General features: G+C 33.8%; 1 protein-coding gene across 7 annotated transcripts in view; it reads left to right on the top strand.

Annotated features, from left to right (window-relative positions):
* Positions 1 to 11,854, top strand: part of GPBP1 (GC-rich promoter binding protein 1) — a 69,324-nt gene extending 57,470 nt beyond the window's left edge. For all 7 annotated transcript variants that reach the window (XM_081053738.1, XM_081053741.1, XM_081053744.1 and 4 more), the window contains 4 exons: positions 921 to 1,088; positions 1,540 to 1,727; positions 5,071 to 5,173; positions 11,311 to 11,854. In XM_081053738.1, coding sequence (XP_080909864.1) covers positions 921 to 1,088; positions 1,540 to 1,727; positions 5,071 to 5,173; positions 11,311 to 11,469 — 618 coding nt within the window. In that variant the 3' untranslated portion in view covers positions 11,470 to 11,854. The remainder of the gene's footprint in view (positions 1 to 920; positions 1,089 to 1,539; positions 1,728 to 5,070; positions 5,174 to 11,310) is intronic.
* Positions 11,855 to 15,657: the final 3,803 nt, after the last annotated feature.

Genomic DNA, 15,657 nt, shown 5'->3' with positions numbered 1-15,657 from the left:
TTTATTAGTGTTAACAGAGCCGGAAGGAAGGAAGAAGAGGGAAAGGTGTATACTGTTATTGAACTGACTTCAAATGCTTGTTAAGTATTTCTTTGTCATTTGACCAGGTTTCTGAAACTTCCATATCAGGGAGTTCCCTGACAAGTTCAGTGTCAAAAGATAATTGTGATTATATAATTATACCTGAAATTGTTCTGGGCACTATATTGGGCCATCATAGGCCTTCATGTACTTGTTCTCAATCATAGAATTTTAGAGCTTTGATGGAAGGACTAACGTTCTCAGCTGGTTAGTTTGGATTAGATTCATTATAGTCTACAGACAATATTGCCAACAGTTAGGCATTATGGTTTATTTCCATGGTTAAAACTATGATACAGAGATGTAACATCTGTTTTCTAGTCCACTGTCAAAACACCAAAAAACAAAAGGATGTCAGTACATGTACCCCTTTCCCTTCCTTCTGCCCTTCCAAATTTTCAGTGGTGAAATTCTACCCGATAAATCCTGTATGTACCTGCATATAAATAATTATAAAATAGAATATTACAGGATCTGTTATTAGAACTTTAGAACTCTGTGAAACAGTTGGAAAAACGGCTCTTCTATGTTTTATAGAAATGTTTAAACAATTTCAGGATCCATTTAAAAAAATACTATTTAAACTCCTGATTTAGAGTCATTGTTTTTTGTGTTATCAGACCTTAATAGTTTCTGGGATATGAACATTCTTTTGTTTACTCATTCAGTAGGATAGATAAAATATACAAGGATAAAAGAAAATAGCCTTCGAAATAGACTTTAAAATCAGTTTTGTATTGTGAATAAAGGCGAAAGAGGAAGTTGTGGTAGTTGTGAGCTTTATATTGACAGTAGTTCTCTGTCTGCATATTTATTAATATTTCTGAATTTTTTCTTAGTGTAATCGCTCAAATTCCTCTTCACCTGTTGACAAACTTAATCAGCAGCCTCGTCTAACCAAACTGACACGAATGCGCACTGATAAGAAGAGTGAATTTTTGAAAGCATTGAAAAGGGACAGAGTAGAAGAGGAACATGAAGATGAAAGCCATGCTGGTTCAGAGAAGGTAACCTAACTTGCAGTAACTCTTGATTTGACATTAACATATCATTGAAATATTTGGGCAGATATCATTTAGGACCTTTGAATCAACTAATCAAATTGTTATCTCCCTGAAGGCAAGGCTAAAGTATTTGCATAAAATGACTTTCTAAAGTAGATTTTTCTCATTCTGTAATTCCTGTGTGGAAATAAAATTTAAAATGTCCTGTTCATATATGTTGTTTTCCCCATGCGGCCTACCTTTATCCTTTGGGTTTTGCCTTTGTTGAACAAATGCGAATACATAGTCAGAAAACTGGGTATCCATCACAACTTAATTTTATACCTTATGATAACGTCTTCTAAATTTAATGATGACAAGTATTAACATGTATATGTTATCAATGGAAATTAACTTGGACCTATGGCAGTTTTTAACTGTATTCTCATTCTTTTTTTAACCTCTTAAAAATCAGGATGACGACTCATTTAATTTGCATAACAGCAATAGTACTCACCAAGAAAGGGATATAAACCGAAACTTTGATGAAAATGAAATTCCTCAAGAGAATGGCAATGCCTCGGTTATTTCCCAACAAATCATTCGGTCTTCATCCTTCCCACAAACTGATGTTCTTTCAAGTTCACTTGAGGCAGAACACAGGTTACTATTTATTTTTACTTCTCTGCATTTTTTAACAGTTGTGTAAAGTGTGTACAGAATAGATTACTAGGAATGAAATTGGTCAAATGGCACACGTATTTAAAATAATCAGATACTGCTGTGTTGTTATTACCCAAAAATGTTCTGCTTGTTTTCACTCTCACCAATAGTCATTTAAGTATTTCTAATCAGACAGTTGGTAGAAAGGACTGTGCTCAGAAAAGAAAGTATACAAACCAGGTGACCTAATGATAGTAAAGATGAATTCTCCTTTAAGGAGATAACAGCATAGGCAATGAAAGAAGAAAGATAAATTATTTACCTATAGAATCTATTAAGGTTATAGTAAGAAAGTTGAGCTACACTTTTAAAGAAATATTCTTATAACTGTTTGAGATAATGAGTGTTTTAACTGTTCTATTTTAATCAGGTATGTATTTAGTGTAGGAAGCATTTTGATGGTTTCTTGTTTTCATTCATGGATTCAGGGAAGAGTCTTTAGTTCTCTACCTTGACAGAGTTTGTTCCTCTAGTGACTACTAACAGTAGAAAATGGAGAGAATGGGATTTAGGAACTAAGCCAAATAGAGCAAGGAGAAACCATCCTCAATTGTAATAAACTCGGTGTATGGGGAGACCCATACTGCATAAAGAGATACCTGTCGATTCAGGTAGTGATGACTATCTGAATGAATATTTTATTATATATGTCTTTTGTTTTTAAAGACCCTGTAGATGATTTTTTGGAAACATTGTGCATGTTAAAAAGGATCCTGAATCAATAAAAAGAGGAAGTAAAGGCGCTACTGATTTAGAACCATTTTAATTTATTAGCTTGAATTTTTCTTTTTTGTTAGCTTGAATTTTGTACACTGCTTAGTACATTATGTTTGTGAGTGTTCCAAAGACATTTATTAATACATTTTTTTTTAGGTAACAAAACAATAGTTTATTTTACATTTCAGGTTTATTTCTCTGAAAGGGGAGTGATATTTCTTTCCCTTGGCTCCAAATTTTCTGTAAACTTTGAGATTCTTAAGTTATATACATGTTAAGGACTCATTGGTTAGATTTAACAAATTAGGTGTCAGCAATACATCACAGTTTTCAAGGATCACAATTCTTTTGTTCAAATGTGAAACTAAAATATAAAATATGAAATAATCAGGCACACGTATTATTGGTAAATTTCAATATGTCATTATGAAATATTGGGGATAGCTTCAATACCAGAAGGATAGTAGTTATCTTGTTTAAGCACCAATGCATTAGTAGAAATGAGTGCTAGAGAAATTCAAGGGAGTTTGGGGGTAGGCTTGAGTACCCGTGAGAAAGTTTTGATTGGAACCTAAATTAAATCTTAAATGATGCGACATTCACGAAGGCAAGGGTACTAGGTAGTCATTTTGGAAGAAGGTGTGAAGGAATGTTTAGAGTTGAGTACATATCTAATTTGTTTTAGGGCCAGTGGATAATATCTTGACAAGAGTGTGGTGTCCCATTTTAATGGAATTAGATATAATCTCAATAAGGTAGAACCTTGGAGATCTTTTCAAGCTCCTTCAGTACTTCAGATGAAGAAATAGCTCAGGGAAGTGAAGGACTTGGCCTGTGTTCTTTTACCAGGTTTGTAATAGGGAGGAATTGTGACCCACGTCTTCTGCTTATAATCCTGTGTGTTTTCTAATGTGAGGAATTTGGATTTGTGGTAATGGTGTTTAAGTTAAGGAGTTTGTTCTTTAGGAATTAGGAAGCCATTGAAAATATTAGGAGAGAGTGGTAATTGTGAAAGTGGTGTCATGGTGGTTTGGTAATACTAGTTTGAAAGAGAAGGGGAAGAAATGATAATGAAAAAGAAGCAAAGTGCAGATTACTGTTAAACCATATTCCTCATTGTGGGGAAAAGTGTGTTTTGAAAGCTATTCCAGAAACAGTGAAAAGTTACAGTCCCTGGGGGAGGGAATAGGAGAAAATGGACAATTAGGAATACTTGTTTTTTTACAACATTTGAAATAATTTGTTCCATCTGCATTATTGTTAAGAGTAAGTTTTTAGCAGTGAAACGTAAGGACCTAGCAAAAGCACTTAGATTGTTTTACCACTCGAAATCTATAGATTCTGGACTAGATGGCATTGGGAATGGAAATACCATTCCACAAGAAGGCCATCTAAGTAAAAGAGTGAAGACTGTGTTGGAAAAGAAATGATAAGTGATTAAAAGGAATGAGAGAAATAGTAATTAATTATAAATAACTGTGACATTTTGGTCCAGAGGCAGCAGGCTTTGGTGCAATAAATACTGACTTGGAAGGTGAAAAACCAGAATTCTGTTTCTTTCTCTGCTGTTCAGTAAGCAAGTTATTTTACTTATGTGATCTTGATTTTTTATCTGTAAAATACAGGGTAGTGTTAAATTTTATTTAGGGTCTGAGTACTGGTATTATGAGATTGTTTAAGGCGTTAAAAGCCTACAAAGTAGCTAATTGTGGAAGGCTCAAGTTGAAAGGTGAATAGGTAGAAATAGAAGTAACAAATACTTAAGGAGATGTACTTATTTTAAGAAAGTATAGTCAGACCTGTATAAAATATGTGGCCATATTAGAAAAAAAAACTTTGAAGTCATTGACTCAAAGGCAGCAGCTATGGCTTTGACTATGGTACTTAGGTTTGCCAAACTAGAGAGAAGTGTTTGGTTCCCTGTTAATCCTTTTCTTTCTCTCTTTATTTGCCTAAAGTAGAATCGTTCTCTTTAAAAATTGGAACGGAAAGAGAATAACCATGTTAGTCATTTTACATAGGTCCTGGTTAGGAGCTTTTAAAGAGGCCATCTTTCTGTTATTGTAGAACATAAATGCCTCTTTCAGATTGAAGTATGTGTTGAGGACTGGTGTGCACAATAAGAGGTGATATCAATAGATAAATTATACAATACAGGATATAGGATAAGATAGCCCAACCTTTATTTTTTCAAAGTAGAAAACCTAATGAGTAACTAAGAATAGGATGGCTTGTGGTGCTATAAAAGCAAATAGAGAGGAGTATTGCTTTTACTTTCAGTTAGTGGAGTTAGCAAATTTTCTTCACTTTCTAACCTGGAGAACCTCTGACACCAAAGATAAAGCAATTAAGCAGTTAATCCTGATCTTATTATCTAAGACATTTTATTGGGCTTAATCTTACCTGTTCATTTTTAGGAAGACATTCAAAGCATAAACTCAAAAATCTTTTTAAATGTATTTTGAGAACTTTGTATAATGGATACTGTTTTATTGCACCCAACATAAATGGAATTATCCTACTTGGATGAAGCTCTAAATTTATTAATTTCCTCCCTTCTTTTCAGATTGTTGAAGGAGATGGGCTGGCAAGAAGATAGTGAAAATGATGAAACATGTGCTCCCTTAACTGAGGATGAAATGAGAGAATTCCAAGTTATTAGTGAACAGGTAAGAAGACCTGATCATACAGGTTCACTTTTAATTGCCTTAATCAGAACTGCGTATTTTAACAAAGCATTGGGGGTGGGGGACTTACACACTTTTATTCAGGAATTTATTGGACATCGCACTATAGGTCAAAATCGCTTTTGTGTTATGTCTCCATAGTTTCCTTTTTGAAAGAGTATTAGAAAATGTTTGATAGAATGTCAGGAAGTTGAGATGATTTTCTAAATTAGAGTTTTTTAAATAGTTCTAATCATACAGAAGTGAATTTTCTATGTTATAATCGATAATCATAATCTTCAAAACGCTTTTTAAGTATTGAAACTCTGAGCAAATTAGTTTAGTTTTCACTTCATGATAAAATGGACATGATCACCCTAATTGAAAAACTTTTAAGAAGAATTTAATATTGATTTTTTTTTACAGCACTTTAAAAAATTTGTGGCAAAATACACATAACATGAAATTTCTTTTCCATCTTAGCCATTTTTAAGCGTACAGTTCCGTGGCATTTAGTACATTCATATTGTTGTGCAGCCATTACCAGAATCTACCTACAGAGCTCTTTCATTTTGTAAAACTGAAACTCTGCCCATTAAACCATAACTTCCTTCCAAGCTTCTCAAGCCCTTGGAATCCGCCGTTCTACTTTCTGTCTCTATGAATTCGACTACTCTGGGTACCTCATACAAGTGGAATCATGCAGTGTTTGTCCTTTTGAGAGTGGCTTATTTCATTTAGTATATATTCATTCACCCATTCATGGACATTGGGTTGCTTCCACCTTTTGGCTATCGTGAGTAGTGATGCTGTGAACATGGGTTTGCAAGTATTTTGAGTCCCTGTTTTTAATTCTTCTGGATATGTACCCAGAAGTGAAACTGCTGGATCTATGGTCTTTGATTTTTAACTTTCTAAGGAACCACCGTACTGTTTTTCTATAGTACCTACACTATTTTACATTCCCAACAGTGGTGCTCAGGAGTTTCTTTTTTTGGATAGTAGCCATCCTAAAGGATGTGAAATGGTATTTCATTGTCGTTCTCCTATTGATAGTTCATTTCCCTATTGATTAGTGATGTTGAGCATCTTTCCATGTGTTTATTGGTCATTTATTATATCTTCTTTGGAGAAATATTCATTCAAATCCTTTGCCCATTTTTTAATTGAGTATTTTTATTGTTGAGTTGTGGCACTTTTTTTTTTAATTAAAGTTTATTGATGACAATTGTTAGTAAAGTTACATAGATTTCAGGTGTACAGTTGTGACACTTCTTTATACATTCTGGATATTAATCTCTTATTAGATAAATGATTTATAAATATTTTCCTCTCATTTCATAGGTTGCCTTTTCATTGTTGATTTTGTCATTTGATACATAGAAGTTTTAAATTCTGATGTAGTCCAATTTTTTTCTTCTTTTGTTGCCTGTGCTATTGGTGTCATATTCAAGAAAACATTGCCAAATCCAATGTCATGAAGCTTCTCCTCTGTTTTCTTCTAAGTGTTTTAAAATTGAAGTTTAGTTCAGGTCTTTGATCCATTTTGAGTTAATTTTTGTACATGGTGTAAGGTAAGGGTCCAGCCTCATTCGTTTGCATTAGATATCCCTTTCTCCCAACACCGTTTGTTGAAAACAGTCTGTTGAAAACACTGTTCTTTCTCCACCGAATGGTCTTTGTACCCTTGTCAAGAGTCATTTGACTGTATAGGCAAGGGTTTATTTCTGTTCTTTCTACTCCATTGGTCTTTTTATCTGTTTTTATGACAGTGTCACATTGTTTTGATTACTGCAGCTCTAATGAGTGTTCAAATCAGAAATTGTGAAACACCTCCAGCTTTGTTTTCAAAGATTGTTTTGGCTATTGGTAATCTCTTGCGGTTGCATATGAATTTCAGGATGGTGTTTTCTGTTTTTGCCAAAAATATCTTTAGAAGTTTAATAGGAATTGCATTGAATCTATGGATTGCTTTGGGTAGTTTTCACATCTTAACAATATTAAGTCTTCTAATCTGTGAGTACGGGATGTCTTTCCATTTATTGTTTTCTTTAATTTTTTTTCAGCATTGTTTTGTAGTTTTCAATGTAGAAACCTTGCCGCCTCAGTTAAGTTTATTCCTTAATACTTATTCTTATTTTTTTAAATTTTTTATTTATTTTTTGGGTTGCTACAAATAAATCTTTTTTAAAAAAATTTATTGGCAATTGTTGACAATTGTTGTGACAATTGTTAATGAAATTACATAATTTCAGGTGTACAATTCTGTATTACATCATCGATAAATCCCATTGTGTGTTCACCACCCAGTCAGTTCTCCTTCCATCACCATATATTTGATCCCCCTTACCCTCATCTCCCACCCCCACCCCCCCTTACCCAATTATTTTATTTTTAATGCTATTGCAAATAGGTATTTTTAAAAAAATTCTTTTCAGATTGTTTATTATGGATGCAACTGATTTTTCATGTGTTGATTTTATATCCTGCAACTGGAGTTTTCTATATATGATCATGTTGTTTGTAAACAGATAGTTTTATTTCTTCAGTGTCACCTGTCTTTTCAATTAATTTAAAATTTTTATTCAGAAGTTCTTAGTGAACCATGTTACTTTTCACAACACGATTGTGAGGCTGGTGATGGATAATAGTTTGGAAGGATATTTTTTGTTATGTTATATAGTTCACATACAAAAAATTTACTTTCAGCACCTCAATTTTGAGTGCACAGATTATATCCCAATTAGTTAGCCACTGACCTGTTCCAGCATCTTCCCTCTTTGCATTCAATTCTTTCACTCCGAGCTCCTGCCCCTGGCAGCACTGATTTGTTTTCTTTTCCCTATAGTTTTGCCTTTCTAGAATGTTTTAATAATTGAACCATACTCTGTATCGTCTTAGATCTGGCTGCTTTCATGGTTTTGAAACTCAACCATGTTTGGTCAGTAATAATCCATTGTATGGATTTACCAGTTTGTGTATCTGTTTGAAGGATTTATTTTGAATTTGAAGAAAGACATCAAGAGAAATCAATTAGGTACCATTACCACAGAAAGCATAATATTATCTGACCAAGATAATTGGCTTTAAAACCTTGTGATGACTAACTAGGACAGGTAGATAAAAAAAAATCCCCGATTGATAATAAAATAATTGGGTTGGAGTGCAATGGTATGTAAGTATGTCCAATGGTATGTCCATACTTAACTGATGATAAAGACATGGATATGTTTATATTAATGATGACATATCATTTGACATTTAGATTTCTGAAAAATCATTAGGCCTTGATGTTTATGATAGGATTTCTGTTAAATCTGGTAACAGGAAAATCTGAGTTCAAAGTCTCTTCAGCAAACATTTATTGAGTGTTTGTTCATTGTGACTAAGATGATTCCGAGTTTACAGAGATGAGCTCCTTCATAGGCCTGACAGTTTAATAAGGGTAGATAGATTCAATATATAAAGCAGAATGTGATAGCAGTTTTCAAAGTGTTTAAGGGAAGACAGGTGAGTGTGCCAGGCAAATTTACAAATGTTTCTTGAGTGCTTACTATGTGCCAAGGCTATGTTATAGAGTGCCAGGAAACACACAAATTTTTGCTCAAATAGGACTTATATCCTAAGGATTACTCTAGAGATTGATCACAGTTGCGGTGATCTGGGAAAGCATTTGATGAGTTGGATTTGAATTGGCCTTTGACATTTAAGATGAGGGAATGACATTCCTGGTGCAAGGAATGAACAAAGGCAGAAAGGAAGGGTACTCGGTATGCTGGGTTTCACGGTGGTTGGAGCATGGGGTGGGAAGTTCTTGATGAAAGATCATGACAACAGTAATAGGTAGGGTGAGTCTGAATCTTGGTGTGCCCTGGAGAGGAGTCCCAGTTTATTCATGTTATTCCACTTTAGTTATTAATAGAGTGCTTACTTTCTTTCTAATGAGTGCCCTAATTTGTATGATAAATTACATGACCTCCCTAATTATAAGTGATATTTGTGTGAGCTCTTAATGCCTTCTAGGTATTGTGCTAAGAGCATTTTTGTAGCGTTTTTATGAAGTAGGGACTATTATTAGTCCTGCAGTATAGATGATGAAATTGAGACTCATAGAGGTTGCATAATTTTCTTTAGGTCATACAGTTTATCAGTAGTTTGGCTGGAAGTTGAGCCCAAATCTGACTGACTTCAAAGCCTGTGCTTTTAACCATGATACAAGGTTTAAAAATATACCGTGTTTCCCCTAAAATAAGACCTAGCCCGACAGTCAGCTCTAATGTGTCTTTTGGAGCAAAAATTAATATAAGACCAGGTATATAATAATATAATATATAATGTTAATATATAACATAACATATAATACAGTGTATAATAATATAAGACCAGGTCTCATTAATTTTTGCTCCAAAAGATGCGTTAGAACTGATTGTCTGGCTAGGTCTTATTTTCGGGGAAACACGGTATATTTGGGTCACATTATGAAGGTCTTTGTATACCATTGTCAGGAGTAGAGATTGTGTCCTATGATAGGAAAGCTTTGAGGGTTTTTAGGGATGTGAAGTGGTCATTATTTGTACATGAGAAAGCACAGGTGTAAAGTGTACCTTGAAAGGGTGATTTAGAAAACCAGGATCAGGATGATTAGTTGAGGATATAATGTAATAATTAGGGGAGGGATAAATGAGGGCTTAAAGTAGAGAAATGACAGTAAAAAATGATCTTGGTGAGACTAAGATCTGAAATAGAATCAGCAGGATTTTGAAATCCAAGCCTATGAACTGATAATCATATTATTACAAACAGGAATACAGAAAGAAGAGCTAGTTGTAGAAGGCTTAAAACATAAATTAGATGCTCTTAGGGATGATGCAGTAATTTAGAGAAATCAGAGATAAAGATTTAGATTTGATTTTTATCAAAATTTTCCAGTTGATTTCAAGCTTTGGAAAGATTAGGTGGCGTTGGGCTTATACATGATGTGAAGCACGGATAGAACTTTGGCAGGTGGGAAAGATACACCTTTGAAAGGACAAAGGTATATTTTTAAGCATCCCAGTGGCTGAGAACACCAGAGGTGGATACATGGCTTTTGTTTTTCTCAGTAAAAGATGGTAGGGTCATTTGTTCAAAGTGACAGGAGGTAGCTTAAATTTTAGATTTTAGTAAAATAAAAAACCCGATAAGGAAAATAGAGAATTAAATAGGGGAAAAGGAAAAATGAGAGCCAAGACCCTAGACCTGTTATTTCTAATTTTCAAGGTCCATAACAAACAAAATTAGCTATGATGTAAGTGGTACCCTTGGGTTTCAATCTTTTCCCAATCCTCATGATTTAAAAAACCCTCTAGAATATGAAACCTATAGACAGTTCCAAATATTAACTTACATAGCTGGATTTGGTCTTACGGAACATTCATGAAAATTACCAGTGTCAAGCATTTTTCATGAAAGAAATTAAAAAGGCTGGAGTTAGTAGAATGTATATTATTATTATTTAACTGAATTTTGTGTCTTTAAATTGTTTCTAATTTGGGCCACTCAACCCCTTCTTCCTCCCCTCAAAGGTGATCTTTGGACTCAATTCTTATTATACTAATCTTTTAGTTTTGATTTCTTATTTTCAGAAATAGAAACTGGTATGTTTTTTCTAGTACCTTAATTTCTGTGGTTAATAGCAAAGGGCTCTGTTTGATTTTGTTACTTCATATACCTTTCTTGAATACTGCTTACTGGAATAGTTTGTATTCTACTTATTTTGCAAAGTGTGAATAATGCAGATTGTGGGGTGTGTTAATAGCCCAGGTAGGTCAGAATAATAAAAATAACAGCTATAGCTGAATGGTTGCTGATTATATTCTGGGCAGTATCCAAAAGGATTTATTTCAATTTTCATACTGGTTTGGTAGATGATAAATGCGGTTCTCCCAAAGGCAGTGATTTATTTCTAGGAAATATTTTGTTGGATCAGTTACCTGTATCTGACTGGTTTTTTAGAAATGATGTCATAATTTGTGGAATTTTCAGAGTAGGATATAATTTCATTAACTTTATTCATGGTTACATTTAATTACTATAGTATTCTTAATTTGATAGTAACTCAGAGGATAGTTTATTTATTTAATTTATTTTTGATATTTTAGTTACAGAAGAATGGTCTGAGGAAAAATGGTATTTTGAAAAATGGCCTGATCTGTGACTTCAAGTTTGGACCCTGGAAAAACAGCACTTTCAAACCCACTATTGAGAATGATGACACAGAAACAAGTAGCAGTGACACATCAGATGACGACGATGTGTGAAGGATTTCCTAACAGCTTTAGAAATTTTAGTGTGATACATCTCTCATACAGTCTGGGGTGAATTGTAAAAATGAAGAACTATAATTTATGTAGTGAAATACCCCATTAGAAGGTGATTTTTTTGGGGGACTTCAATATGAAGAAAACCAAGAATGTTGTGTTGGGCTGTGTTGAACATTATTTCTTTGTAAATGAATGTTGTAGAAATGAGGACTTTGGTTGATCCAACATTGACTTTCTTCATCACTGCAGCATTTCTCTGACTAGCAATGTGACGATGTAACAAATGAGATTTTCTCATTTAATAATAAAAAATTGTGTAATGTTTTGCAAAGCTTCTGTCTTAAAATGTCCAGGTCTTAAGAACAAAAGGCAGCTTACACTGTTTTGCTTGCAGAGTCATATCTTTTTCGTACAATGGAAATCCTCAAGTCCACTTGTGCACCCCTCCACCCCCCAAAAAAGGACAATGTAGCATGTTGGCTAAAACTGGAGCAAAGTGCACTAAAATATTAATTTCCTGAACTCAACTGTTGTACTAGTCACCTTTTAAAACATAAATTGCTCTTTAGCCATTTGTAGTTCAGTAAATATTACAGGAAAGACTTGCCACACTTTCTTCCAAATTTTAAGAGGTGATTTTCAAGAGCTTTATTTGGGTTTGTTGTCAGACCAGGATTTTCAGAGTTGATGGAAAAGAGTTGTGGGGAAAACATATTTTGATAAATTATTACACGTGCAGAAAAACTGATCACACTGACTGGATCTGTCCACAACATGGAAAATAAACTGGATTTTCAGAATATTGTCGTTCTCTGTAGTGTTCAAGGTATTGGTCTCTAAACACAGTGTGCTTTATTCACATATTAAAACAAAGTTATACTTTATTAAAGTTGGTGATTACTTTCTGAGTTAAGAAAAAGAAAGCTTTGGAATATAACCTTTTAATTATCACCTGCTTAACACGTTTATTGAATGAATGAATGTTAAACAACCACTTTATTTTTCATTTGCACGTTAATTTTAGAATCATTTTTGTTTTACTGCTGACTGGAAGAATAATTTGGCTCTGAATATTTGTATTTTGATTTTTCTGGTTTTGTTTACCACATTTGCTTTTAGCTTTCCCCATCCTACTTCCATTTTTAAATATGTTCTAATTGTAAAGAGCATAATCTTAGAGCAAAAACGTTTTCTAAGTTTTATGTCAGATGAGTTAATCCTCAGTTTTTCTTTGTGTTCTCAGAAGACTGCAGTGGTTTTGTTGTTTCCCCCTTAGTATCCTGCCCAGACTCCAGTTTTCACCAGAAGCCAGATTTATTTGTTCCCACTGAGAGTGGTAATGATAGGGGAAATTAAAAACAACACAATTTCACCTCCACAAAATTTATGAGGATGAGTTAGAGTGGTAACAAAGTATTAAATATATCTTAAGAGTTGTCTTTTTTTAAATCAGTCTTTATAATATGCCTTCAAGTCACCTCAAATGTAATGTTAGCAACAGGAGTGGGCTTTGACAAAGCTCCATCTGTATCAGATAGTATTTAGGACTCTGAGATTGCAGTATTTGGTTAATAGATTTATAAACCTACGCAAATTATTTGCTAACACAAGCTAGAAGGGACCTAAGAAATGTGGTTTACATTTAAAATTTACCTTACTGTCTTGTATAAAAACCTTTTTTTTCTCATTTTCTAAAATTAGTTTCAGGTGTACAAAACAATGTACTAGTTAAGACATTTATACCCCTCACAAAGTGATAACCCAGTCTACTACCGCTCTGACAACCGTATATAGCTGTTACAATTCCACTGACTTAAATAGCTTTGTTTTTGTAATATTTTTATTTCTGGCATCTGCTGCCTTATATTCAGATACTCTTTTGCTTTAATTCCTATTTATTGGCAGTTAAGTAATGTATATTTTGCATTCGTGCATTGTGGTATGGAATATGTTTAGTAGTTTACCTTAAAGGCACAGTGGTTTGGTTATTCTACGTATTAAATAATAGCGTTAACAAGTCTGGTTTCCAAGGAGGTGGAGCAATACAAATGTATTTTGATAGGACCATTAAAGCTTAGCTTAATTTTAACTTGTCTAAATAATGGGCAGCTGGTAATGAATTTTGACCATGTTGTTTGAAAGGGAGCCCACAAATATGGAAACTAGTTAAGTTGTACATCTAGTGTGGAAATGACAGTCTCAGAAATAGCCATGGAGGTCTGGTGGAAAAAAAGTAATTTGGCTGCTTTAAATTCAGTTTCTTTGCAGCAAGTTCCTTTTCACTTTATTGATATGTAAATTGACCTAAACTACACATTTAAAACATTTGATAAAAGTTCGACCTGTGAAACCCACCACTGCAATCAAGGTAATGAACATGTCTGTCACCCCCAAAAGTTTTTTGGTATTCTCTCCTTTGTCATCCTTCCCTCTTAATACTACCACCTCTCCCCCCAGCATTTTTTTTTTTTGTATGAAATGTGTGAGCAGAATTCTTACCGGCAATAGGTGTATAAAATAGCATTTCAAAAATTATATCTTATCTGTTTTAAGATAAGGATTAGAATAATTTTTATTTCCATAAATACATTTCCATTAAAGTTGAAATAAATATAAAAGTGTTAACCTAAAAATATTCAGATTGATTTGATAACATCAGGTTTATATTAAAATTCATTATGTTGAAGGGTCTAGCACCTAAACAAATACTTTGTTCCTTTTGCTAGTGTTTGTATGTACTGTTAGAATATGGTAATGTAAACATTTTTACACTTAGGAATACGTCATGAATGAGTTGTTTTTGACCCCCCCAGAACATAATTAAACTTAACCTGACATCAGATTGTACTTGATGTTCCATCATCTTCTACTCACGAACTTTATAAAAGATGTTTTATTAAAATGTGGTTTTATTAGAATTTAGATACTTGGATTAGAAAAGGTAGACACTTGTGAAAAAATTTTTTTAAAGCGAGACTTTATTTTGGCATACACGATAAACTTAGGGACATAATGTGACTTTTTGTTTTGAACAGGTGTTTCTGGAAGTTATATTGTGACTTTTTCTTTTGAACAAGTATGTTTCTGGAAGTTATAATGGTTACTTGATGGCTGGGGAGGGATGGGCAGGGCATTTCTAGCAACAACAAAATTCCTAAAAACCTCCAAGTGTTAACAGAAATTTCGGTTATTCTGTTTTGTTACTTAATGTTATTTCCTTGCCTTAGGCAGGGCTGAATGCTAGGACTTAAAAAAACGATGGGGCTCTAAAAAGAGCTGTGATTGTTTTCATATATAATTATGGGCAGTATGGCACACATAGACTTGAAAAGTTTAAGGGTTTGGGAATGTGTAATTCATTAATTACCTCTTGAAACAGTTTTGTAGTTGTGAATTTTTCTTGTTTACTTATGAGACATATGCATTTAACCACTTGCTGACATTTATCTTGTAAATGCGCTTACCCTTATGTAGTGCTTGTGTAGGAACCTAATCTGGCACAATGAAGTTGATAATGTTTTGGACCATTAGGCCTGCTGGAAGGATACTGCTGTGATCTGTTCAGTGCAGCAGTGTCCTAATTCTTGGTGTATGTTAGAGTCTATGTAGTAGTGGTTTCCAAACTCGTCTGCACATTGGTGTCACTGGAGAGCTCCAAAAAATGATGACTGATGTGTGGACGTGCAGTATGGTAGAAATAGTCACACCTGAATTTGAAGCCTGGCTTTACCCAGTGAACTGTGACCAGATACTTAACCTCTTTAGACATTAATATCTATTCTGTAGTGTTACTGTCAGGATGAAGAGAATGAAAAGCACCTGTTGTACATTTTGGACACATAGTAGGCGTTCCATAAATTTTAGCCGTTAATTTCACTACTGTAACAGGAATTCCAGTAGCATGTAGTACATATTTCTTAAATTACGTGTTAGGTACCATTCTAAATGGTTGTATATGGTGCGAAACATCTGGTTAGATTGTCACATTGAACTGAAACTGAGCTGTTTCATCTCCATTTATTTGGCATTATGCTCAGTTATGAACTAAACTTGACCTTACTTAAAGTGAGATTTACCAATTTTCTTAAATGTAAGCATTGAACTTATGGTAAATCATTTTGTGAACTAATTACTAAGATGAGTTAAGTGCTTTCAAACCTTTAAAATAGAATTGCCTCCAACAGC

This window comes from Rhinolophus hipposideros, assembly GCF_964194185.1.
Source record: "Rhinolophus hipposideros genome assembly, chromosome: 7".
Classification (NCBI taxonomy): Eukaryota; Metazoa; Chordata; class Mammalia; order Chiroptera; family Rhinolophidae; genus Rhinolophus; species Rhinolophus hipposideros.
Note: the sequence above shows the minus strand (reverse complement) of the source record. Positions and strands in the feature narration are given on the sequence as shown.